The sequence below is a fragment of the Beta vulgaris genome, chromosome 7 (assembly GCF_026745355.1).
Source record: "Beta vulgaris subsp. vulgaris cultivar EL10 chromosome 7, EL10.2, whole genome shotgun sequence".
NCBI classification, from domain to species: Eukaryota; Viridiplantae; Streptophyta; class Magnoliopsida; order Caryophyllales; family Amaranthaceae; genus Beta; species Beta vulgaris.
In genome coordinates this window covers 26224309-26251052 of record NC_079208.1, presented here as the reverse complement: position 1 = coordinate 26251052, position 26744 = coordinate 26224309, and the positions used below count along the sequence as shown (strand labels likewise).

The window sequence follows — 26744 nt, the reverse complement described above, 5'->3', positions numbered from 1 at the left end:
CCAAAGTGTGTCATCTTGAGCAGGCTGACAACATCATATATGAATCATGTCATCGTTGTCTCAAAAAGGTGGTTATTTTCCAAGGGGTTCCTAAATGTGAGTCTTGCGATCTTATGAATGTTGTAACCATTCCAAGGTATAATTCTAGAACTTATTTTATCTTTATCATGAAACAACCAATCTTTATTTAATCTAATAATAAACTTATCAGCATTCTTATTAACAGATTGTTTTTCGATTTTCAATATGTGATAGAAGTGGTTGTTTAAAGATCACAATGCTTCATGATCTTGCACAACACATTTTGACATGCCCAGCTACGGAGATAAAATTAATACTTCAACAGGTAATCATCTATCACAAACTAGCTTGCATTGTTTTTAAATACCCTGCATAATTTCAAAGCCTAAATTTCTCTCTACAAAATAATTGTACAATTGTTTGCATTAATGCAGCCAAATGGTTACACCCGAGTCGTGGATATGATATTTTCGAAACTTGGAAACAAAGTCTTCTCTTAGATTATACCTCTACCTATTCAAGAGTTCAATGCATATCATTCTTATACTGTTGGCTACGTGTTGCTGGTCGACTGGGCTGAAGAGTACATGTGGTTAACCAAGCACTATCAAAACAAATTACATACTTGAAACATTTGAGATTTCATTTACTAATTTTGTTATTATATTGTTACATCATAAATATGTTTTTTCTTAAATTATATGATTTTTCTAAATATTAATACTAAACGTAATTTTGTAACTAATTAAATTCCAACAATAATGTCGCACCTAGGGGTGCTTATCGAGCGAGCCGAGCCCGAATAGTACTGGGCTCGACTCGAGCTCGTTTAACTTTTCATGGGCTCGGCTCGGCTCGTGAGCTCGCCGAGCTTGGGGAGCAGAGCTCGTGATTAGAATATGCGGCTCGAGCTCGGCTCGTGAGCTCGTTTAGGCTCGGCTCGTGAGCTCGTTTAGGCTCAACTAATGAGCTCGGCTCGGCTCGAAGTAGGTGAGCTTGTTCACTCACCCATCATATGCTTTTATAACTTGATTTCCCTCTTAGCATTGCTAAGATTTCAATGTGGGAATCCATGGTTTGTTAAAGAAAAACAAACTCACTATCCCCATGGTTTATAACTTGGTTTCTCTCTTAGTATTGCTAAGAGGGAATCCATGTTTTGTTTAAGATAAACAAATTCATTCTACATATGCTTATATAACTTTGGAATCCCTCTTAGCATTGCTAAAATTTCAATGTGGGACTCCATGTTTTGTTAAAGAAGAAAAAACTCATTATACCCTTGTTTTGTGTGAGACTCCATGTTTTGCTAAAGAAAATATTATCAAATATTTTAAGTATTAAACAATCAAATATTTAAAAATACTTCATTCCCTCTATGAAGAAAATTGAGTATAGTTTTTGTTTTCCAACCAAGGAGATACAAAATTAAACTTTAAGTTGAAGTAAGGTATAGTAGCTATTTATAAAGAAAATAAGGTTGATCTTTGTTTTCTTAACCCATGTGGGACTTTAGTGCACAGTGGAGTAGAGGTGAAGTTGAATCACAAATTAAAATATATAATTTGTAATCTAAATTAAAATAATTTTTTAATAATATTTTTTGTAATGTAAAATATTTTTTTAATAATATTTTTTTTTAATATAAAATAATAACCGAGCTGTTCACTAATCGAGCTTGTCAGACTCATTATCACCCCTAGTCGCACCCATCGCGTGCGCGCAAACAGGCTAGTATAATATAAAGGAGCAAGGCCAACTCTTTATCCATATACAGAGACACAGTAGCACTCTCCGTGCCTATAACCTCTATCTTCTCTTAATCTCTTCCATCAACTCTCTTTAGCAGCCATGTATGGCTTATCCACGAGCTTCAATTACGGCGTTGCCGCACCCAAAAATGGGTTTCTTTCCAGGCAGAATCTCTCTCACCGGCTTAGAACACCTAATTTTGCTCCCTGGCGGTCTCCGAAGCTTCACCAGAATTCTGGCGTCATTTGCATGGCTGTATGTCGATTATTCGTCTTTTCCATATTATTTAAATGATATACTCCTCAATATTATTTGTATTGCAGGAACCTTATCTGATTGTGAAGTTGGAATCCGCTGAGAAGACATGGAAAGAGTTGTCAGTAAGTGCTTTTTAATTATAATTATTTGGCGCTATTCGTGTTAGAAATTGTTAAATGAGACCGTCTCATCATTTATCGGGTTATTTCTGTTTACGCTACTTTTCAAGTGGCCAACTAGTCGAGCAATTCTAGATGAAAAAGTATGTATCAGGCTCAGCCATAAATATGTGTTTATACGCAAGATGTTTTACATTTGAATGTAATGGAGAAAAGTAATCACTTTATAAACCAAGGGCGTAGGGTAATTATTTGCTTATTTGGCTCGTGAGCTACTCAAGTTCGTTGTCAGAATGTCATGAACCGAGTGTAGCTGAATTTGAGTCGGTAGCAGTTGTGAGGAGGTTCAAAATATTTTTAACTTGTGGTTAATATTTAATAGTTAATATTTGCACAATACTTAGTTTAATATATTATTATCAATAGTTGAAATTATTAACTTGGTTACATTTTTCAGATCAAGCTCGTATGTAATTCTAATGAGCTCAGCAAGCTTGGCTCAGCTCCTTAGCACGCTTACTAGAATTTTCTTCTTGTATTGATGATTGGTTTTGAGATGGAATCTTTGCCTTCTATGTGGTTTGACTCTCTTCATACTTCATGACTGCATCCTGAACCTTCTCTCAATATTTCCTTTAAAATTTAGGTTGGTAACGAAGCGTCATTCAACTTATGTATCGATCTTTGGTTTTAGTCATTTGTGATCGGATAGGATTTGGCTTTTATTGGATGTCCCTCTTCGATAAAGGTGTTTTTTTTATAGATCCTCTTTGCTGAAGCTGATAGGATACTCACAAATAAGGGGGTGTGGAGGGTCCATATACCTGTGCACTTGTGAGTTGTTTTTTGGAGACACACAGAAAAAAGAAAGTAATTATCTTATTAGCCTCGGGAGCTTCCCTACTATTGCTCATTGGGTTTGGGATGAAAAACTGTTTCGAGCTTGCAACTGGTTTGACTTCTGTCCTACTTCATGGGGTTAAAATTTTTATCATATGATCCCAAGTGTTGTGTTTCCTTAACTTTTGACCGTAGAAGTTTTAGAGCTTTGGGGGTAATTTAGCATTGATTTTGTGTTTCTCATATGCAAGCTTAAATCCTGATCATGCACCATCTTGATTAATTAACCTGGAATGGACTATTGGACTCTGAGTGAAAGCCCAATTGAAATGCCAGCTCCACATCACTAGTCAGCTATAAGCCTATGCTGCAGTAAATAAATATCTTCATTGTGGTGCTTATAATTTTGTTTGATTTTGATTGTCTTCTTCCCGAGTCATTCTTGTTATTGGTTGAGCAGTTGTTGGTAGGAGATTTCATTTGTTAGCAAGACAAGCACATCCAGTAACATGTCAAAATTGCACTGTTTTCTTTTATTTTTAAATTTAGGGGGAGGAAGATGATGCGGTTGCTTTTTACTGCAATTTTGTTTCAATCAACTTCAAGCAAAAGCTACAGAAAACACTTTGAAATCATCCTTTTCTTATTTTTCTATAAGTTCAGTCCTTTTGGCTATTGCTCCTTTGAGCTAATTCATATTGCTATGGTATTATGCTGCTGTGTTTGGGCCTAATTTGAATCCTCTCGTTCTATATTGGGGCCTGAGGGCATTGTTGCTATTTGGAATGTGATGTAGGGTGGATGGTTACAATATGGTGTTAAAATAAGGCCGCATCGTATCGCTCGTGTCATAAAGGTTTTCAAATCTACCGAATCGATACAACCCGCCACCCGCATCGTAAAGGTGTAAAGAAACCGCATTTTAGGTGGGTTCAAGGATATCTCATGGTGTGAGAATTGAAAAAAAATGCGATCGCTGTCGCGTTCGTGGGAACGGTCGCTTTGTCGCGGGAACGGTCGCGTTGTCACGGGAACGGCTTGTAGCGGGGGAATAGAACGTTTTGCAGTCGACGCGGTGTGAATTTTTTTTAAAAATTCACATTAATACGTTATAACCTTATTTGCATTGTTTTAGTTTATGAAACATTATTATAACATAATATAATCAAATCTATCAGAATATTATGTTTCATCAGCTATATAATTAAATCATAAAATATTTTTGAATAATGTTTGAAAAGAACGGATGTAATGCGGATAAAAGCGTACTAACATGGTGAGTTCTCGTTACGGACAACGCGGCCAGAAGTATGTGATTTTTATTATGGCGTTCCGTAACGGGATTTCGCGGAACGGCAAATCCAAAATCCGTTAGAGTTTTAATTCCATGGGTGTAAGCCAATATTTGGCGGTACAACAACCACATCATCCTCGTTCTCGCATAACCGTGACCGTTATTGCGATCATGACTGAAACCACTTTTCAAACTATGGCATACATGGCATTTGCTTGTCTTGGGCCAGTGGTATGGATGATGGTCAAACAACACGGCCATGCACTGCTCTTAATAGCTTCTTGTTAGGCCCTGGCGTGTTGTTATTAGGTGTACTTTATGCAACATGGGTTTAGCTTCTTCATCAAGCGCCATGCATCTAGCCTTTGTCAAGTGACTTTGCTCAATTCTGTTTTCAGTTAGGATTAAACTAATTGGCATGTCTAAGGGTAAATTAAATATGGTTAGGATTGTTTGAGATAATATACGTTTGGTACAAAAAATCATCTAATCACATACTTATGAGCTGAAAGCATTCCTAATTGTATTATGATTTGGTTGGTCCGTGTTTAATTTGATTACACTTTTGTTATCTTAATTTTGTAGGAATAATGTGAGTCAGTGTTACTCCGACACCTTCATTTACCTCAAAAACGCGGCATCGTGTCGTGTCTTGTTCGACACGACACTTTATACTTCATTTTAAACTAAAAACTTGACTTTTTTCTACAAAATAGCCGAGTTGGACACTTGGACACCCGTATCCGAGTAGACACTCAATCCGTGTCTGAGCAACATAGATGTGAGTGAAAGATTGGATATACTCCCTCCTCAATTAATTGTCATGTTAGGTTTGAGCATGCATATTAAGAGTAAGTTATATGGGAGTGTAGGTTATTTGGGTAGATAAAGTTTTAAGTAAGAATAATAAATTGGTTAAGAGATTAACTTTGTAGAGGACCCCACTTCACATAAATATGAAAATTGTGTGTGTATGTGTGTGTAAGATAGAGATAGTGGAGGGACCCATAATACATGGGTTGAATGGATGCCTGGGTTGGGTGGAGTAAGTTTTCCATATAAGGTAACACAAAAAATTTTAAGGAGCGACCAGAATAGTACACATGACAATTATATAAAAATGGAGGGAGTAGTATTTCATTATCTCATAATTGTAGATTATTTAATTCTTAGGAACCTTTTAGATTCGAGGGACTCCAATTGTGCCTATATGAAGGTACAAATTTGCAGTGCTAATCAACAATTTTCAATATTGAGAAACAAAATCTAGAAAATCCCCTTGCAAAAGACTTCGCTTTGATTTGATGATTGGAAATTGAATCACATTAATCGCTTTAATCGCTTTGTTTAGTGAGTGTATTTAAACAAACTATTTTTCTTTCAGCTGTAGGCGGGTGAAGCTATATAATTTGAACAATGCTCTAGTAAATCTAGAATGAGTGAAACTTTGAGATGTGGTTGTCTATTCCGTGTTTAAGTTCACATTAGGAGACGAAAAAGTGAGAATTCCGTAGCTTAGTGCTTGATGAACAAATTTTAAACATGTAGCATATAGTATTTTTTTATAGTGAAAGTGTCGAACTTCTTGATTTCTTTTAGTTGGACATGTTTTAGTTACGAGGTTTGAATAACAAAGTCGATCCGGTGTTATTAATATATCTCTTTAAGTTTATATTGTTAATAAAGCTGTAAATATCTCATTGTGATAAAATCTCAATTTTGGTGACGACAGGTCAAGCTTGGTGACCCAGATATTGTTTCAAATCCGAGTGAATACCAAAAACTGGCACAGTCTGTGGCGGAGCTCAATGAGGTATGCTCAGTTCTATTATGTCGCTTTCCTAATCCTAGCATGTGTTTATAGGCTATCAACTTCTATCTTATAAATTAAATGATATATCAGGTGGTCTCAACCTATAGAAGATTTAAGGAGTGTGAAAAGCAATTAGAAGATGCAAAAGGTTGATACCTTTCTTATCTTTTCGCTCAAGATTTTAACTCTAAAGCCTTGTCCAATAACAGCTTTCTTTCTTCTGAACTTGTGGTTTCATGGAGTACAATGCTGTAACCCATATTATTTCTGCCAGCATTAGCGAAAGAGGAGGACATAGATGAGGATATGCAGCAGATGATTGAAAGTGAAGTTGAAACTTTAACCAACCAGCTGAAAGAGCTTGAGGAGTGTATAAAGGTTAATCTCTCTTTCCTAGATTCCAGTTCACCACCTCTATGGAATGTCAATGCTTCCTATTTGTTTGATTTAATTGGAATTCCATTTATGGTACACATATTTCTTGTACTCTCTTTGTCTCTTTCTCTTACATTCTTTACTTGAAACCTAAGTTTGAATATTGCAATATGGACAGATGCTGCTTCTTCCTGCTGATCCTCTTGATGCTCGGAATATAATGCTTGAAGGTAGACTATGATTTTTTACCATTATATATCCGTTAATGTGTGTGTTTAGTAATCCTTGCGCCGGAGGAAAAACTGGGCCTTGGGAAGGTGGAAGTGGGAAATGCTTTTTCATGAAATAACAAGTAGTCATGACAACATATCTAATTATTGAACTACCTTGTGTTAGTAACCACTTAAGCCTGCAATTTGATTGGTTGCAATTGCATCAGCACCAAGATTGGCGTTCAGGATAGGTCGATTTCTGTCATGTGCTAAAACTTCATGGTGAAGGAATGATCAATGGAATGGATGTAGCATTAGCATTATGGAGACACATAAATCAAGTACTTTTTCATTTAAAGAGCTGGAAATCTACCATGGATTAGTGATGATTTTGTTCATTATTGCTGATAGTTTGAGCTATTGAGCTGCTTCACCGATTTGGTATATGGTTGCACTCGGAGAAGGAAATTACTCCCTCCGTCCCATAATATAGTGCCTATTTCATTTTTGGTGGTCAAACTTTAAAATTTTTGACCGAATATTCTCATTTGTATATAAAAAAAACATATTCATGTAGGATCTTGTTAGATTCGTCTCAATGTGTAGTTTCATAATATCAACTTTTTATATTTTTTATTAATAAGGAATTGAAGATATTAAAGGTCAAAGTTACATTTTGGAGACCGTGAAAAAAGAAACAAGCACTATATTATGGGACGGAGGGAGTAGTATTTTAATTTGCTGAAACTTAGTCGGATTACCACTCATATGATACCATGGTTTATATATCTTGTTTTGGTCAACACTTATTGGTCAAAACAATTTAAAGTCCCATGGTAGCCGATGATTTTGGGCAAATTTTAGGTTATGCCCTTTCCTTAGATTATCCATTGGCTAATCTGATGAATTCTTTTTTGGCATATATAATTTTTTTGGCTTAATGAATAATGATGTATGATAAATTGATTCTTTAAGCCAATCGATCATCGTCTTCAACTTGGTTTCTGTCATTCAAAATTCAACCTTTTCTCTTATGTCTTAGTTTTGAGCGTGGGTACCGGGGTGGGGGGTTGTTTCTGTCCGCTGATAATTTGCAGCGATAAACCTGGTTGGCGGTGTTTCTTCTTCACTGCATCATTGGTTTCCCCTCTCTTTCTTCTCTTTATTTTTTCCTTGAGTAATTGTGACTTGATTCTGATATTTATTTTAAAAAGTTCCCACCTCCTTAGTTTATCTTATAATATCTGGTGATGAGTGTAGGGTGGAAGGAAAAGAGTTGATGTTTGCTGCTGCGACTGCCTATTGCTATGCTTTTGATCTCTCGTTTCGGCCTCCATCTCCTTCTTTCACTCACATATATGCTCTTCATTTTACTTCTCTTGTAATCTAAAATTAGGAATAAACAGGAGACGGAGGAACAGCATCCCTTACTTCCCCTTTATCTGATTATCTCTCTTTCTTCCTGATTCCTCTTAATTTTCGAAGGGTGAAGTAATTGGAGCATACAGCAGTGTTAGAATAAGAATTTGTCTAAGGTGTTAACTTTTGAAGGGGCTATCATCTTTTCCATTTGCCAGTGATGGACTTTCTGGAAAAAGATTCCATTGAATGTCTCAACATAAGCCAGTGATGGACTTTGTTAAATATTTTCTCCATCTACTTTCTAATAGGAGAATGTGTTGCTAACCTAAGAAGATTTCAGAGGGTTGATTGTGACTACTAGCTGTTTGTTGTGCATCTGGCAGTTTGGTGGGGAAGGGAATGCGAGGGGGGGTGGGGAGGAAGAATTCCCACTGTTACCAATGTATTCTTCTTCTTTTTTCTTATTCTTTATTTTTATTTTTATCTCTTTGCTAAATTGTAATGAATGCAAATGTAGTTAAGTTTATATTTTTCAACTCTAAGTTAATCTAGCAGAATTGAACTTTGTGGTCACATTGTATAATCCTAATTGTAAAACATGGGTTATCATTAAGTGGTTGCATTTAGAATATCCCATATAAAGTTAACATCTAGATTTGTATAATTAATGCCATGATGTGTTCTGTGTTTGCAGTTAGGGCTGGTACAGGAGGTGATGAGGCTGGAATTTGGGCTGGTGATCTTGTAGGTACATATCTATTTTTCTTGTTTTATAAATCATCATAACTTTTTACAGAGACACAAATCTCGGCACTTATACGTGAGAAAGAATTGTTGTCTTAGTGCTTGTTTGGTTGACATAAGAAAATATGGGACGTAGAAGTATGTGAATTGTTTGGCTGGAAAAATAATACGCAGGAAGTAAAAATGGAGTAGAGTTTCCCATACCTTGATCAACCAACTATTTATTGTACTTCACTACTTCCTAGGAAATGTACCTTGTATATGATGTGATTAGAATGCTTTCAAGTTTGGGAATAATACCTTGTATATGATGTCTGGATCTTGGCCTTAAGTTGGAACCCTCATTAGATGCGGAATTTGAAGCAGAATTCTTCAATTCTCTCATCATTTGCAATAAATTTTGCATCGTTTTGGCTTGATCTTCCAGCTTCTTTTCTAAGGATTTCACTTGTTCTTCCATGGCTATAAAAGATTTTCTAGTTGCAGGCGCCATAATGAAGATTTTTGACCAACAATTTTTCAAAGACCCCCAACTGATTATAAACCAGTAGCCAATTTCGGCTAGAAATTGCTAATTTTTTAGTTTGCACAATTTATCAAACATCTAATGTGCAACAAGCAAACAACAATAGAAATCACTTTTGGCTCTGATACCATGATGCAGGACAATAGATCTCTGCCACTATATAACGGAAATAGAAGAGAATAGAAGAGATAGAATAGACTTTAAGAGATATGAGAGATTAGACATTCAGAGAGAAGAGAATTCAGGGAGAGAGATGATAAAAGAGTAGGAAATTGTGTTTACTTTCATGAATGATTCATGTACAAGAGATTACAAGTATTTATACAGCAATTAACAAATGAAAGGGTGAACAGAATAACAGAATTCTGTTATTCTGTTGCTAACAGCTTTTGGCGCCAAAAGTCTGTTTTACAAAATGTTTATTTGTTTCTACCCTAATCAATCAGTTATTGTTACCATTTTGTCCTTCTGAAGTAGTAGGCGAAACTTACTACCCCAAGTAATTAATTCCACTATGCGTCCAGAGGCATTTGCATAAGAGTGCAATCAGTCTGTCATTATATATTTTAATTAATCCTTCTGTTGTTATCTTATCTCGCACATTTGCTCGAAAATTGTAGGTGCGCATGTATGAGAAGTACAGTGAGAGGAATTCATGGAAGTTTACACCAATATCATGTGCGGAGGTATAGGGTTCGTACATGCCAAATTAAAATTTAGTTCTTGGTATATATTGACAAAGTTCTGATTTTCTGAAGGCCGAAAAAGGAGGATACAAAACGTTCGTGATGGAGATAAAAGGAAAACGTGTGTATAGCAAATTAAAATATGAATCTGGCGTGCACCGGGTTCAACGTGTTCCTCTGACAGAAACCCAGGGTCGTGTGCACACATCTACAGCTACTGTAGCCATCATGCCTGAGGTATACTTGTTATCATCGAACAACTTTCAATGAGTGACTTTCTCTTTGTTACAGAATGTTATTTTCTGGTTAGCTATTGATTATGTTAGAAGTTTTGAAGCTGATGTGCCTTCTATCTGTTTTGGTTGCATACTTCGACCATTGATTAGGCATGCCATGAAGCATTTATAAAGAGACTGCTGATGCCTAGAATATATACTTGGTCTCTTCGTATGCTTTACATCGTGCTCCAGTCTTCTACTTGAACATGGTACTGAAGCTTTTATCCCCATTCCCGAAGGATGCCTACGTGTCCTTTACGCCCAGCCATTCCGAAGAACACTTGCCCCCCGTCTTACCGCCGGCTGGTGGCACGGAGTTAGTCGGGGCTTCTACCGTCTTATCGCGCACTCAACGGTGGTCATAGGGATGGCAATCCAGTCAGAATCCAACCCTAGTCCGCTCTGATCCGAAGGAAAAAATCCGAGTTGACTCCGACAAAAAAGTAATCCGACTCCGACTCTGTTTAAAAAATCCGACTCCGAGTCGGAGGAGGGTCGGAGTCGGATCTCATAAAATAATCCGACATCCGAATCCAACTCCGACTTTGAGTCAATCAATCCTTTTTTCTTATTTATGTAATGTATTATTTATGTATAATCTGACTTTGACTTCAGCCAATTGTATTATATAGGATTTTCCCATAGAAAAAATGATTGTTAAAAATAATAGTAATAATTAGATTATTTGTACCATATAAGATTTCCATATGATGATTAGAATAAATTGTAATGATTAAATTATTGTATTATAGAAGACTATTCGATTATAAAAAATTGGAAGAAAAATAAGTCGGATCAGGTTCGGAGTCGGATGTTCGGATTTTAAGTCGGGTCGGATCTCGGAGTCGGATGTTCGGATTTTAAGTCGGGTCGGATTCAGATTTTCAAAGTCGGATGTCGGAGTCGGAGTCGGATTCAGATTTAAAATCCGACTTTCTGTAGGGTCGGAGTCGGATTATGCATAATCCGGTCCAAGTCCGACCCGTTGCCATTCCTACCGGTGGATCTTCTGGTTGGCAGCATACATGCCCAAACCAACGTGGCTGGTTTTCCCTATCTTTACTCAGTATCTTATGCGACTTCTACGTTTCTCTGTGTACCCTCATTTTGAATTTTCTTCCTCAGGGCATCTTCTTAATATGATTCATCCTGAATGACTCGTTCCTTTAACCTAAGAGGTACACAATACGCTATGGTTGCACGATAAACCTGCTACTCTCCATTTTTTGTTCTACTTGAAGATTCATCCTGCAATTTGTTATGATATTTTCCTCATCTAGATTGAAGGTCTTGTCCTGTTTTATTTTTAATTTTATTTTTGATCCATGGAGCCACAAAGGCACTACAAAGAAGGGGAAGGGGGTTTCGAACATGTGACCCATCATTCACAGCATCTCAATCTTTACCTCTAGGCCAAGATATCCTTTGGTAATGTCTTGTCCTGTTTATTGCGTGCATATATGTAAATTTGGTCAATGTTTTAGTATTTTCTTGTGCTCAATAGATACCTTCTGCTTTGTCTATTGTGTGCATTGTCACTGTATTCTATTCAATCACTGATCTATCTTGCTACTTACTACCTATTAAGCAAAAACATCCTGGCACGTCCATTTCGACATATCCCAAATTGTAAAACTTCAAAATATGAAGAAACTGGACAAATTGTCCAAACGTTATCCTCAATGTTAAAATATTTCAGGCTTTTAAAACATTAAACTATGTCGCTGCTGTAATAAGTCAGTGATTCATTTGTAATGTTGACCATACCATTGATACGCGGTAATGAATTCTTCGGCCCACCCCCGGAGGAGTCTCTAACCAACGTCATTTGCACATGTCAAGACCTCTACCACAAGCTCCTCGACTGCTTCTAGAAGAGACCAGCGTAAGAGGTGTTCTGAGGCACCTGCATTGCAAGGAAAGCCATATTTTCTCTCTTTTTCTTTTTCCTCCAGCTCATTCTCTCTTTCCTCCACCTGACTTTCCAGTAATTGTTTTTCCTTATCCTTATCCTTCTCAATTTTTCTTTTTAATTCTACCATGTTAGGCTTGCCCATCCTACTATCACACCGTTCTTTTTCTCACCTATCCAAATAAAATATAAGTATTTTCTAGTAGCTCCACATCCACGTGGCTTCCCCTAATTGGTTTCTCTTTAAAGCTGCCTAGATTTCATAGCGCCCCTCGTAATTACCCACATTGCAAGGCAAGCACAAATGCAGGAGCGAGAGTGAATTGGGGGTGGTCTTAGAAGGGCTATGTCCATGACATAGCTTGACTTGGTGTCCGCCTTAAAAAGATATCATGCAGTTCTCAACTGTGCAATGACGAGAAGTGAAATAGTGATGTAGGCACCCAGCCCTAAACACACAACTAAGTGACTACAAAGGGAATCTGAAGAGAATACTCCCTCTATCTTTTACTTGTTTCACTTTGAGTTTTTCATGTTTGCCAATGAACTAGTTGACCATTAATATCTTTAGCTTTCTATTAATAATTGTCAATAATAAGTTAACCTTTGCCCATCCGCTAAAAATAAGTCATCTTTTGATTATTTCCTGAATAAGTCTACCTTTAGTTAGAACAAGTTAAATTACAAATAATCTGACCTTTTTTCTTTCTTTTTTGTAATTTTTAATTTCTTTTTGTTTTCTCTCTCATTCATTTGAACAGTTACACATATCATATTAAGCGGTTAAATAAGTTAATAACAGGTAAGGACTTGTTAAAAACAGATTGGTATTAAAGGTTGACTTAGTCAAGGATAATCAAAAGATTGACTTGTTTTTAGCGGATGGCTTGAAGGTTTACTTATTTTTGACAGTTTTTCCTTAATTTTTATAGAATTTGGTATATTAAAAGCATACCTTAAGACACATCCTATGCCATTGTACATAATAGGTTTTTTTTTTATATATATATTAGTAAAAGAAGTAATGTCAAAAAGCAGAGAGAGTATTATGGTATTGATATCATGAGTGGAAGGTTGAATGATGAGAGGTTCCCGATGACTAAAGTGATGATTCATTAGCTTTGTGTTGAATGAGCTGGATAAGACACCCGAATTCGAGTAGACACTCAATCTGTGTCTGAGTAACATAGTTAGTAGGTATGAATAAACCCAGTGTGGCAAGTGACCTAGGGAGAGTAAGATCACTATGTCACTTTGATCTTACCCTACTAAGAGCTGCATAATCAAGGGAATTTACAGGAAGACTAACTAAACATCTGACTTAGGTGTAAATAGCCAAGTGTTACATTCATGAGCTCAGACCCTAAGAATCAAGGCTCAAAAGTAAAGCTAATAAGCCTAGGATCTACTGTATCTATTACAACTAACACCTGAGTTAAAAGTAGCTTTGAATTTGTTTGCTAATGAGGGAAGAGTGAGGTATATTATGTTTACTTATACATAATCATGTCATGGCACATGTAAATATGCATCATTGTCTATAGCAAGCTCTTTATATTTGCAGAAGCATAGCAGCTATAACAGTAATGATGAGCTAGGTAGAAAAGGAAGCAAGTGGCAGCGCCATCTAGGCCAAATTAGCATATGGCTATTTTAAATTCAACCCTTTAACCATATGGGTATTTTAAATAAATGTAGTGCCACCGAGTATTTTAAAAGATATTCGATTACCATGTGGGTATTCTGAAAAAAACTCAAGCGAGATATCGGTATTTAGTAAAACTCTGTTTAACAATATGAATCCTTGTTTTGGCTAACTCCATTTTGGGGACTTGTACAGCACAATGGATTTTTTATTTAAACCATTTTTTATTTTCTTTTTTATTTTCCCTTATATCTTTTTTCATTTTCTCACAACATTTTCCCCCCTGATTTCTCTTTGTGAATAGTCTTCATGTGTAAAATGTTCACACTTTTGTATTATTGTTAGAGAAAAATAAGAGTAAAAAAGGTTATCATTGTCAGATTATTTTTTTAGCTAACCTTATGATTTTTATTAAAATATCATTTGAAAGAGTTTTTTTTTGGAATGATATTTGTAAGTATAAAGTATGATTTTGTATTTTGTCAAAATTTTACTTCTTTCTTTATGTTAATAATATTATTTAACATTTATTTGGAGTATTTATCATTCACATCATTACATTAAAATGTACTCCCTCCGTCCCCATTTAGTTGCTACATTTGCTTTTTTACAGTTTACGAGATGCAACTTCAAACACCAATATCTTGAATTACACATGAAAATATTATAAAAATTATGTATTTGGAAAATGCAAATTGGGACGAATCAAACAAGATCCAACATGACTACGTTTTTTCTTATGTATATGGAGTAAAAGATAGTCAAAGTTATGATGTGAATAATGCCTACGGTCAAAATGTAGCAACTAAATTGGGACGGAGGGAGTAGTAAAGAAGTAATAAATAAAGAATAATTACATTAACAATAATATAAGAAATTAGGAAAAAAATTAAAATTAAAATCCTCGAAAAAGAGCTCAGATGGTTAGCTGTACTTTCTATAATACTTACACGTCGTCGAAAATTTTTAATCTCATATGGTGCAAGGGGACTTATTAAATACCTCAATTTTTTTTTTCAAATACCCACATGGTCAAAGGGTGTATTTTTAAATACCTATTTGGCAATTTGGCTGCACCATCTATCTGACAAGCTGCATGTTAAGTTACAAAACCTAGATTGCCAATACATCACTCCTCAGCTTTGTTCTTTACATTTTGGCTTGTCGTAACTTGGCCATTTATGTTTGTTGGTCTTATTTTCGACCTTTTTGTTCACTAGGGGTGTAACCTGTAAGTAGACCGCGAAAAGTCCAGAGTCCAATCCAGTCCAGTCCAAACTTATACTTATCGGACTGGACTGAAAAATGTTTGGATTGGACTCGAACTTAAATTTTCGAGTCCAGATTTTTTCCGACTGGAGTAGGACTTGTTTTTTAGTACAAGTAGCTATAGGGTTTGCTATGATGTTTTACTATCGTCCAACTGTTACTGAGCCTTTTGCTTCTGTTCAATATATAATGACTGAAAACTTCGGTTGGTTAATACGATCAGTTCATCGGTGGTCGGCAAGTATGATGGTTTTGCATGTATTTCGTGTGTATCTCACCGGTGGGTTTAAAAAACCTCGCAAATTGACTTGGGTTACAGGTGTGGTTCTTGGTGTATTGACCGCGTCTTTTGGTGTAACTGGTTATTCCTTACCTCTGGACCAAATTGGTTATATATATATATATATATATATAGAGGCAGGATCACATGAGAATGCTCCTTACATGAGAAATGAGAATGAATCTCAACCACACGATTGGTTTAGAGTTACAACACTTATTCATTAGAGTTATATCCCTAAAAAAAAATTTGAATTCAAAAAAAAAAAATTGTTTATTTTGAATTTTTTTTTCAAATATTTTGTTTTTGGAGTTACATCACTTTTTCATTAGAGTTACATCAGTGATTCATAAGAGTTATAGCGTGTAAAATTCATTCTCATTTCTCATATAAGTATGCATTCTCATATGAACTCACTTCTATATATATATATATATATATATATAGATTTGGGCTCATATGAGAATACGTATGTTATGTGAGAACAAAAATATATGTGAGAATAAATCTGAACCATTAGATTACTTGAATCTAACGACTCATATTCCACCCGTATCATTAAACTGCTCCATCCTTTTCCTTCAAGGCTTTATTGGACCTATGTCCTCGACAAATTAAAATTGCAACAATTTTCAACCTCCATCGGCATTCGGCGACCTCTATCGAAACTGTTGAGCTTTGCTTAATCTCCATTAAAGCTGTAAAAATTTTGAAACTTAGAGCTTGAAGCTCCATTGAAGCTCTGACAAGAATCTAGCTTGATCGTTGCACCATTGAAGCTCCATCAAAGCTCATGATTTTCTTGAAGCTCCACTGAAGTTGCTTCACTGAAATGCTTTTTTTTTTTCTGAAAGTTCTCCACTAAAATGCTTTTTGTTTTTTGGATTTTGAAGCTCTGCATTTTTAAACCAATTAACAGTAGAGATTTCTTCTTCTAATCAATTAAAATTACCAAATTTTCTGTTTTTCTCAAACGCAATTCGTTTTTAATTTGCTCTTGATTGGAGGACTCAAGGAGGAGACAGAGGTTAGGGTTTTTAGTTTGTAGTGAGATTTTAAGCATCTTATTGTGTTAAATTTACCGGAAATCGAAGTGAAATTCTGGTATTATTTGTGATGAATTTAAACTTTTGGTTCATGTAGATCATAGGAAGTTACTTGGCGCCTACATACTAACTAATGTTATTATGTATGTGCTGATGGTTTGCTCCTTAATTTGTCTAATTTTAATCCCAGTTTGTTGGTTATCAATTTATCTACACAATTTTGAATTATCTTCTTTCCCTCCAATGTGCATCTAATTGTTAAAACTATCCAACAAAATCATGGAACTTCATTTAATTAAGAATAATATTAATGACATTGAACTTTATTAAGATAATGACTTTTTTTTGGCTGTTCTTGAACAATTATTGAAATGTTCCCAGTCAATGTACTTACATTAGTCACTTGATGTACTTATAGAAGCATGACAATGTACTTATAGAAGCATGACAATGTGCTTTCAAAAAATGAAACGGTATGCAATACTCTAGATGAAGTACGGTATGCAATACTCTAGATGAAGTTTTTGTTTCCAGATTTTCATTTAGGCACATATCATGAATTTATGCAGAAGTGTTGTGTTCATGTTGCTTAATCGAGTATTTGAAATTTCTAATAAGTATGATGTATATATATATGAGAGTTAATGTATTTGTAGTGTACTAGTGATGTATATGTAGTGAAGATCTGATGTACATGTGTGATCTAATGATTGTAATTTATTCTCACATATTTTTCCATTCTCACATAACTTCTTATTCTCACCGGATCCCGACTCTATATATATATTATTAAAAATTTTCTTTGTCATTTTTGTTGAAATTTTGAACTTTTTAACATTCTCGCTTTAAATCTTTTACCTAGCGCCATAATTTTCACTTACGCTGCAAAAGTCCAAAGTGAGAAACCCTTTTGATATCTTTTGTATATTGCAATTTGTTTTTCATAAGACTTTAAAGATGTATGTAACTTAATATGTGCAATGGATATAATATATAATTTTTCAAATTTCAATGATTCAATCATGAGAAAACATTGTGAACCTAAATTGAGGAAAAAATTTATATATTATATAATCGTACTGGACTGGATTCAAACTCGTAAAAAAAGCTTTGGACTAGACTCAGAAAAAGTTTGGATCGACTCAATTTCTCGAGTCCAAAAAACTTTGGACTGGATTTGGCAAAGTCCAACCCAATCCACCTACACCCCTAAACTAGGCAACCAAGCCATTCAAAATGCCCCTGTGCTGAATCTTTCGATAAAGAGAATGAAAATTGCTTAACTTGCCTAGAACCCTATCTCAGAAGTGTCAATACCCCAAATTTCTTTCTTTATCGTACTAGTCCCTTACTGTTCATGAACCTCATTTCATATGTTTGTTGGTGAGTGGAGCAATAAACCATGCTATTAATAGTCAAAACCATGGCTTGGCCACCTCACCCTCATGTTTGTTGGAGCTTAACGGACACGGGAGTGTGGGTAGAGAAGGTGATCCTTGTGTAACGTCCATGGTGTCATCTGTTTCTTCTCTTTAGTCTTTTTTAATAATAAATTGTTTTAGTTTTACTTCCACGGTTTTTTCTTTCCACTTGGACAGGTCTACATGGTTTAGGGCCTGTTCTCCCCAGCTTATTTTCATTTCAGTTCAATTCAGTTCAATTCAGTTCAGACCAGTTCAGTTCAGACCAGTTCAGTTCAGTTCAGCTCAGCTCTTGACAATACTTTTACTCTCACATATCACTATTCATTTCAGTTCAATTCAGTTCAGTTCAATATTCAATTCAATTCAATTCAGTTCAGTTCAATTGTTTTATGCCGAAGAGAACATGCCCTTAAGCTTAGTTAGTTAAATTAGGTAATTTCTTTTAGTTAATAATGAGCATGTTAAGGGCCTGTTCTCTTCGGCATAAAACAACTGAACTGAACTGAACTGAACTGAATTGAACTGAACTGAACTGAATTGAACTGAATTGAACTGAACTGAACTGATCTGAACTGATCTGAACTGAACTGAACTGAATTGAACTGAACTGAACTGAAATGAATAGTGATATGTGAGAGTAAAAGTATTGTCAAGAGCTGAACTGAACTGAACTGGTCTGAACTGAACTGAACTGATCTGAACTGAACTTAACTGATCTGAACTGAACTGAATTGAACTGAACTGAACTGAATTGAACTGAACTGAACTGAACTGAACTGAAAATAAGCTGGGGAGAACAGGCCCTAAGTGCTGAAATATTGTTAAGAAATCCAGTTACTTATAGTAGGTGAATTGTCATGAGTTGCATTTTAGGCGAGTGAATATATATTTTTTTTCCAAAATTAGTCTAAGAGTGGGCAGCAAGCAAGGATATTTCTCCTTATGTCTTGTGATTTGTGTAAGGTTTGTGGAAAGTTTTGCATATATTTCATAAATCTAGTTATTCCTTAATTTCAGGCTAGATTCTAGGCTACTTTTCAGGGAAAGTTTCCTTTTACCTCTCTTGTATTATTCGGCCATGTAGGTGCTTAAGGAGAAGCTATTCTTGATCATGCTTTATAAATAATACACGCCTGGCCTCATTAAGGGTAAGAGTTGATTTTGATAATGTCAACAACTTATTTCGGTTTTTAACCAAAACCAATATTTGTTGTGACTTGTATTCATCTTCTAATTGTGATTAGGAAGATACCCTCTAATTCTTGCGAGAATCAAGAGTACTAACCTTGTTTTTACTTCTTATTTCCATAATTCCTTCACAAAATATCATAAAACCTTAGATTTTAGAGTAATCTTTGTGAATATTTCGGACTCAAATTCATATCAGAAGGCAAAAGATGATGGGAAAGAGGTGAAGCATGAGGGTAGGGGTGCTAGTAGGTATGACTTTTGGGCAGGAGGTGTTTTAGGTGTTACAGAAAACCTTTTGGCTTTGGTCTATGGGATAGGCTTGCATAGAAGTTCAATACTAAAACAAATATTTTTTTTTTTTCATGAGATCTAAGGTTTAGAGTTAATTGGGATAGTAAAATATAAGGAATTTCTTTTTTCTTATGACTTATATTAAACATTTCTGTGTTTCCTGTGTTTTCTGTGGGCATTACTTTTTTTTTTGTTCCCTTCCCTTTTTCCTTTTCCATGCTAGATTTTTGTCATTGTTCTCTCTTGTAGACCCTATAATCTATATGCTTTAAAATTTAGCTGTGACTCATAATATAATTGCTGTAATAAGGTTGATGAAGTTGAGGTGGTTATTGATCCCAAAGAAATAGAACTTACGACAGCAAGATCCGGAGGTGCTGGAGGTACGGATCATCATAAATCACGTGTAGTTTTAACTAAGAACAGTATTTTTTTGCCATTTCAGTTGACCATGTACTAGCTTATGTAGAGTCTGTGCTCTTACCTCCTATATCTATTCTCATGCATGAATTGACTCCCCAGGTCAGAATGTAAACAAGGTTGAAACAGCTGTGGATCTTTTCCACAAACCTACTGGAATCCGTATTTTCTGTACAGAAGAAAGGACACAACTTCGAAATAGAAGTCGTGCATTGCAATTATTGCGAGCAAAATTGTAAGGAACATCAGTATTTACACTTTCCTTTCATGGTGGAATTTGTTCATTATACATGCACTGTGCCTGGAGTCTGATATATGTAGAAGGTTATGAACTGTTTATTTTAAGTAACTGACATGGACGTGAATCCACACTTTCGTAAAGTTTTCAACAACCCAAGATCTTGAAAGAAAGAGGAGTTCTTGATGGTTTCTTGGATGAATCTCTCAACTAAACACTCGAACACAATTCATATAGCTATTTGATTGAACACTACTGAACTCTCAAATAGGTTCTTTATTCAATTGAGTCACTCCTAACTCAATTAATCAATCACTAAACTCAATTCACTCATGAATTAAATTTAATGGCTTGTAAGCAAAGAACTCACAAGCAAGTCTGAAGTCACGAAAATTATAAAAAATTAACCAACTTTTGAACGTAATACAAGCTATTTTATTTATACTCAAAACAATTCCTACAATGCTAAGGACAAGTCCCCTAAGTCATACTACTAATGAAACTCTTAAAGATAACTAAAAAATAACAAGATAAAAGATTCCTACAATGCTCAAACAAGAAAAACCTATTCCAAGTGGAATAGTACAAACTTGAGAGCCAAAACCTAAAACAAATAGGATATGAAGCTGTCCTAATGGAACTCAACTACGCATGTAATCCCACGCCAATCATCATTCCTTATAGAACTAGGAATGCCTTCTAAACCTCAATTTCTCCACTTCTCACACATTGTCGAGGAAGGGCGTTCTGCCAATTTCAGTCTCAACTTTTGGTTGATCCTCAGCAGTCCAAACTTTTGAGTATGTTTTACAAAAGTGGTCCCAGCAAGTTAATGACTTGCTACAGGAGGTAACACCATCACGCACCACACCGACACACCAAAATCAGTGACTGAATCCATATGAACAAGATCAACCCTAAGAAAAGGCAACAAAACAATAGGCACAAAAGGATTTATACCATAGACTACCTCGAATGGAGAACGAGTAGTTATTGTAGAGTGTGATCTAGTGTAGGCAAATTCAGCATGGCAGAACTTCACGTTCCAATTGTTTTGAGTCTTACTTACCAATCCACGCAACAAAGTCCCCAAAGTCCTATTAGTCACCCTCTGTTTGCTTGTTTGAGGATGATGAGAAGTGCTAAAAAATAACTTCGTGTCAACATGCTTCCAAAGAGATTTCCAAAAGTGACTTAAGAACTTGGAATCCCTTTATGAGACTATACTCCTAGGAAGGAGTTCAATTCTTCAATATCTTTTTGAGCATCCTTGGTCCAAAAAACTTTCCTTTCTTCATTAATTATGTGATTGGCGCCATTGTAGAACAAAAGTTCTAAATGAATCTTCTATAGAATGAAGCCAATCCATGAAAGCTTAGAACCTCATGAACCTTCTTTGGAACCAACCAAGTTGATGTGGCTGCCACCATTTCAGGATCAACTCTAACCCCATCCTCAACAACAACAACTCGAATTTTCGGATCGGATCTGATATCCGAAAAGGCACATCCCTAGTAGGAAGTTTGAGTTTACTCACCATGTCTGAAGAGGCTACATAATCTACATTAGTGTTAGATTCACTATCCACTATGATTTCCCCCCCTATGATTCTTTTAATTATTAAACCTTTTTTTATGCTTATATTTGAGCCATTTCACCAAAATTTTGATACCAAAAATGAAACAGAATAAGAATAAAGTGTAAGAAACAATGGCTTATGCATGAGCCTTTTCACAAAAATGTTTTGAGACATTGTCATTGTTGCGCTGGGTATCGATCCTGTGACCTAAAGTTCAAGGCAGACAAACTAACTAACAACAGAAACCAGCGTGCCACTCTTAACGTTTTCGTTTTAACTTACACGCTAAATATATGTATAGATTTTAGCGTATTTAAAAAAACTGCAGACTTTTTTTTTTCAAAATTCATTGGATTCATCTGAACCCATAGTGTATTCGCCCCTGATTCACAGTTCTTCTTGAACTTTTGAGGTGAATTTCAAATTTTCCTCTCATTTGTGTTATGATCTTGCCTTGAGTAACTCCAACGTCTCTTGCTGTAATATCTGTGCAAATTCAGGCACCTCCTGCATCCAAAATGGAATTTCTTGGAGGAGGTCAGTGATATCATGTTCCATTGTGTATCCTCTTTGCATTACTGTTGGTGGTGCCATTCTCTTTCCAGACTTGTGCTGCTGTGATACCAAAACATGCTATGAACTGGGTGAAGAGAGAAATGTAGTTTGAAACAGGGGAAAAGTAGGCTAAGGCTAGAATAGATTGTACTGCTAGATGAAGATCAGTGTGACCTCAATCAAGTACAATCCACTCACTCTTCAGAAGGTGGGGTTTGTCCTAATCATGTTTCTCTCTTGATTTCTGAACTAATCCCCTTTCTTACAATCCTTCTATATTTAAATACATCACTTTCCCGCTCTTTACTTGCTCTCAGCTACTGCTGTTAACTAATTATCTCTATAGTTCCATAACCATTTCTAACTTTTATTTCCCCACTTGCTATAAATGTCTCCTTAGATATATAATGATTCGCTCTTGGCTGCCTTCTTGCATTGGTAAGTAAAACGGGAGGCCTGGCTGGTTTTCTTGCAGCTGGTATGTACTTTTGAACTTACATATCTCGAATGAGAGGTATCGACAGTTTGAGCAATAAGAGAATATGTGAACGCACTATGTAATGACCTCTTTCTCTTTCACTAATGTTCAGTTTCTTTGTCCTATGTGCAATTGCTTATGGCAGCACTGATTGTTAAGTTATCATGGTAAGGGCCAAGAATATGTAGATTGTGGAAAATAGTCCATCATATACTGATAGCTGATGCAGCATTTTAGCAACAAAAGATTTATCTTAAATATGACTGCAACGACTTTTTTGTTGTTGTGGTGGACTGCATTGACTTACTTTTTGCTAAAATAATTCATAGATTTTCCCCCTCCATACCTTTGTGCTTTATTACTTAAATTCTTTATTTCAGCCCAAGTCTCTATGTCACAACTCCACACTCCAAATCTCCAAGATGGTTATGGGTATTTGACACTACAATTGGGATTTGGGACCATATACAAGTTTTAGTAAAGTGACTGAGCTGACACTTGGAAACATGCAGGTCTCACATGAGTTCTCGAGTAATACATGCAAGAGTAGTTACGATGTTTCTTGATTCTTCTAGGAGAATTACTTTAGGACCATCATACATGTATTTTCTAGACGGGTATCTGATAGATGAAGAATATCCAGGCAAAATATAAAAATTTCCACAGTAAAAAGTGTGAATCAGCATAAATAGACCCGGCTCCTCCAACTGAATTCCTCTACCAGCCCATCAACCTTGAGTTACTGCTTTTTGGTTTGTCTTGAGTAAGTGACAGCTATATTGCCTATATATATCTCTGCGAAAGAAAAATCATAATTCATACCTGATATTTTCCAATGAACCTGCTGATCAGTAGGTCTTGTTCTCTTTGTCTGCGCTGCTGGTAAGAAATAAGGAACTATTCCCAGCATGCCTAGAAAGGTATTAATGGTTTAAGTTAATTCCTATATATGGTAAAAGGAAATTTATGAGGACAAATTTCTACTCAAGCAAAGGGTCAAATTGGCTTATTATCTAACTGCCAGGATCCCACAAGAATGATCTGGAATATTAGCTGCCTGTCAACAGCATGCCAAGTACATTTGTTTTTTGAGGAGCCCACACAGGTCTTGAGTTTGAAAACCAACTGTTTAAAGTGTGCTACTAGCCTACTACCATCACGTCTATATAGAGGTTATACATATCTTGGACTCTGTTAAGTTTGAAGAGCTAAACGATGAAACCTTCTACGCCTTTCATAACAAAGAGGACTATGAGCATTCCCCTCATTTATGCTTCTGTAGAATCCCAAGATTTTGACATCACTCTGTTTAACTGATTGATATTCTGTTTTAGTGTTCTAAGCCATGCTGTCTAAAGTCGATTTTAAGGGTTGTATATACTTATTGATGCAAAATGATGCTGCAGATATGAAATGAAGGTGCGTGAGCAGCAACAGCAGATAAGGAATGAACGTAAGATGCAGGTATTATATCCAAAACACTGCCTGGAATATTGAGCTCAATTTTGCTTTGTTGACATATGAACGTGGATTGTGTATAGACAAATGTCACTGCTACCACATTCTCATATGTGCTTGAGTTTTTCCGTTCGCGACACTGTTAGCATTTATTGTGGCGATCTCCATATGGAACTAACATGATGTTTTCCAGGTCATTTTAAATTCATAAAGATGGACGTTTCCACGTCTCTAGTATATAGCTGTTCAGGACTAACATATTCTTTATAATATGAGATGAAGGATTCTCTAGAAATGTAGGGGGCTTCTTTTTTTGATTATTTTCAAGGCTGTGCAGCATATAGGTATTATGTACCATTCTCACCAATATATTTGTGTCTTTATATGGTGAACAAACTTGGAGCGGTGTCCTAAAAGCATGCTTTGAATATGATTAATCAATGAAGGTCATAATATAGACAAAATGAAGAGAACGAAGATGGATGAGGTAATGATAGTGCAAAGGAAGGAAAGGGGAATCATAACTTCCATATTTGAGAGTATTTTATTACTGGGGAGAGGTGGGCATCTACTACCCCACAAAACGAGGGTAATAAATCCCCCCTACGGCCATACCTCCTCTTTCCACAATCACCGGCTCTTTGAATCTACCTCCGCCTCCATCTTTGCTCTTTTTATAATGTTTTTTCCGTATCAAGTATCACCCTTTTGATTCAACCCACGATACAAACATGCCCCTTAAATGTTATATCTCCTGAACTTAATGGGTGGAGTCTGTCAATTATTGCTTAACTAATTATAGTTTGTTGGCATCATCTTTTCTTTTGGAATGCTCATGCTACTTTCCTGCATTTTAGGTTGGGACAGGTGCTCGTGCTGAAAAAATCCGAACATATAATTACAAGGTATGATTACAAGTTTTCTGTTATTATATAGTATTATAGTTTATGAAAGTCTATGATGCATAAATATATATATGTTTTCCTTGAGCTGGACACGTGGATAAATTTCAATGCCAGGATGAATAAAGATAAGAGAAACGTGAAATTTAATCAATTGAATAGCTTCATTGTCATTGGTCCTTGGAGTTGCATTTGTATCTCCCTTTTAAGAGTAATAAGCACCTAATTTATTCTAAATATCCTCAGGACAATAGGGTGACGGACCACCGATTAAAAATGAACTTTGATCTCACTTCTTTTCTAGCGGGCGATATAGAGACTGCTGTCCAGGTATACCATCTTGTTGGGAGGCTATCTTATACATGGCGCTGTATAATGATAGATACTCTTTAAGTGAAGGTTCTAAATCCTTGAAGGGGTAGTTGATTTATATCCTTGTGGTTCTCTTGCAGTCTTGCGCAACTATGGAACAAAAGGAGTTATTGGAAGAACTTGCTGCATCGGTAAGTACAACAGCCAGCTAAACTAGTTGACTGAGTGCTCTTGGTGAATCAACATGGTTGCAGATGTGATGTATGCTTTATGAAAGATTGAAATATGTTGTAAAATGAGAGATTTCTTTTAATTAGAACAACTCTAGTAATTCTTTCTTTGAAAACGATTTTCTTTTATACTGATATTGCTCTATTGAAAAGTTCAGTTCGCCAATAGTGCAACTTCTCCCATTCTAGTCCTCGTTTGACATGGTACTGAGCCTAACTTGATTGAGCTCAATTTAATTTTGAGTAGTGCACACTCATATGTATGTATGTGAAATATTTTAGCCAGAATTCTAATGAGTGTCCCTTAATGTTATATCAAGATTTAAGAGATTTCGTTTATAGAAATTCTTGACACGTGAAAATAACCACTCAAATCCGATTTTCGGGGCGGAGCTTTATTTTATCCATTCTCCCTCACTCAAACCTTGGATCTTCGTCTTCATTTTCTCCCTTCAAACTTTGTTGTAATCAATTCGCTATTCGTTTCTGGACATGATTTTTATGGTCCAATTTGTTGTTTTTGTTTCTGTATTCCTAATTTGTCCATTTGGTCAGTCTGGTTGGTTCTTTGCGCCTAGTTTTGGTGTAGTAACTATATTTCGATTCATTCTCGTTTTTCAATATACGACATCTGGCAAAACAAAGTCTTTTCATTTTTTTTACATCAATTCAGTATTTTACCACTTCTTTTCTTTTAGGAAATTCCTTTTAGTTTTTCGTATAGTCGAATGATTTAAGCTTAATTTAATTCATTGATAGAAAGAAAAAGTCGGTTTAAAGATCAATCGGTCACGAGAGAGGAGATCGGTTGTTCCTTGAAGAGCTCTTTGAAAAGATTAATAGTTGAGTATACTAAACAATTTTATTTCTAATAGATTTGTCGGTTCTCTCTCTCTCTCTCTCTCTCTCCCCCCCCCCTTTCAATGTCCTCCGCTGAGAGGAAGATGATGATGATGAACACTGATCACTAGTACTGGTGTTCGGTGGTTGTCGGTGCTCCGGTGTCGTGAGCTTTAACAGTGGCAGGAGAGTATAACTTAATAGTAACACATGTTTGGTGAATGATGACGTGAAAGTGATAAATAATGATATCATTTGTCTTATAGATGATATTAGTTTAGTAATAATGATCAAAATATATCAAGGTAAATGAGTGAAAATGATATTACTTAAAAATAATATAAACATAGATAATAATGATATCATTTTGTGTTATACTAGAAGGTATATAAAA

The 26744-nt window shown here is 35.7% G+C and overlaps 1 protein-coding gene across 2 annotated transcripts; it reads left to right on the top strand.

Annotated features, from left to right (window-relative positions):
- The first annotated feature begins 1778 nt into the window (after window positions 1-1778).
- LOC104899066 (peptide chain release factor APG3, chloroplastic) lies at window positions 1779-25676 on the top strand. Of its 2 annotated transcripts, XM_010686200.4 has the most exons (15): window positions 1780-2028; window positions 2097-2153; window positions 6017-6097; window positions 6188-6245; window positions 6372-6475; window positions 6651-6702; window positions 8741-8790; window positions 9937-10002; window positions 10075-10239; window positions 19649-19721; window positions 19861-19993; window positions 24015-24072; window positions 24924-24971; window positions 25215-25298; window positions 25421-25676. In XM_010686200.4, the coding sequence occupies exons 1-15, from the start codon at window positions 1873-1875 to the stop codon at window positions 25490-25492; spliced, it is 1257 nt and encodes a 418-aa protein (XP_010684502.1). In that variant the 5' UTR covers window positions 1780-1872; the 3' UTR covers window positions 25493-25676. The 2 variants fall into 2 exon arrangements, 1 of the variants encoding a protein (XP_010684502.1); XR_002040451.3 differs by lacking the exons at window positions 25215-25298; window positions 25421-25676 and adding an exon at window positions 22076-22112 and having other exon boundaries at window positions 1779-2028.
- Window positions 25677-26744: the final 1068 nt, after the last annotated feature.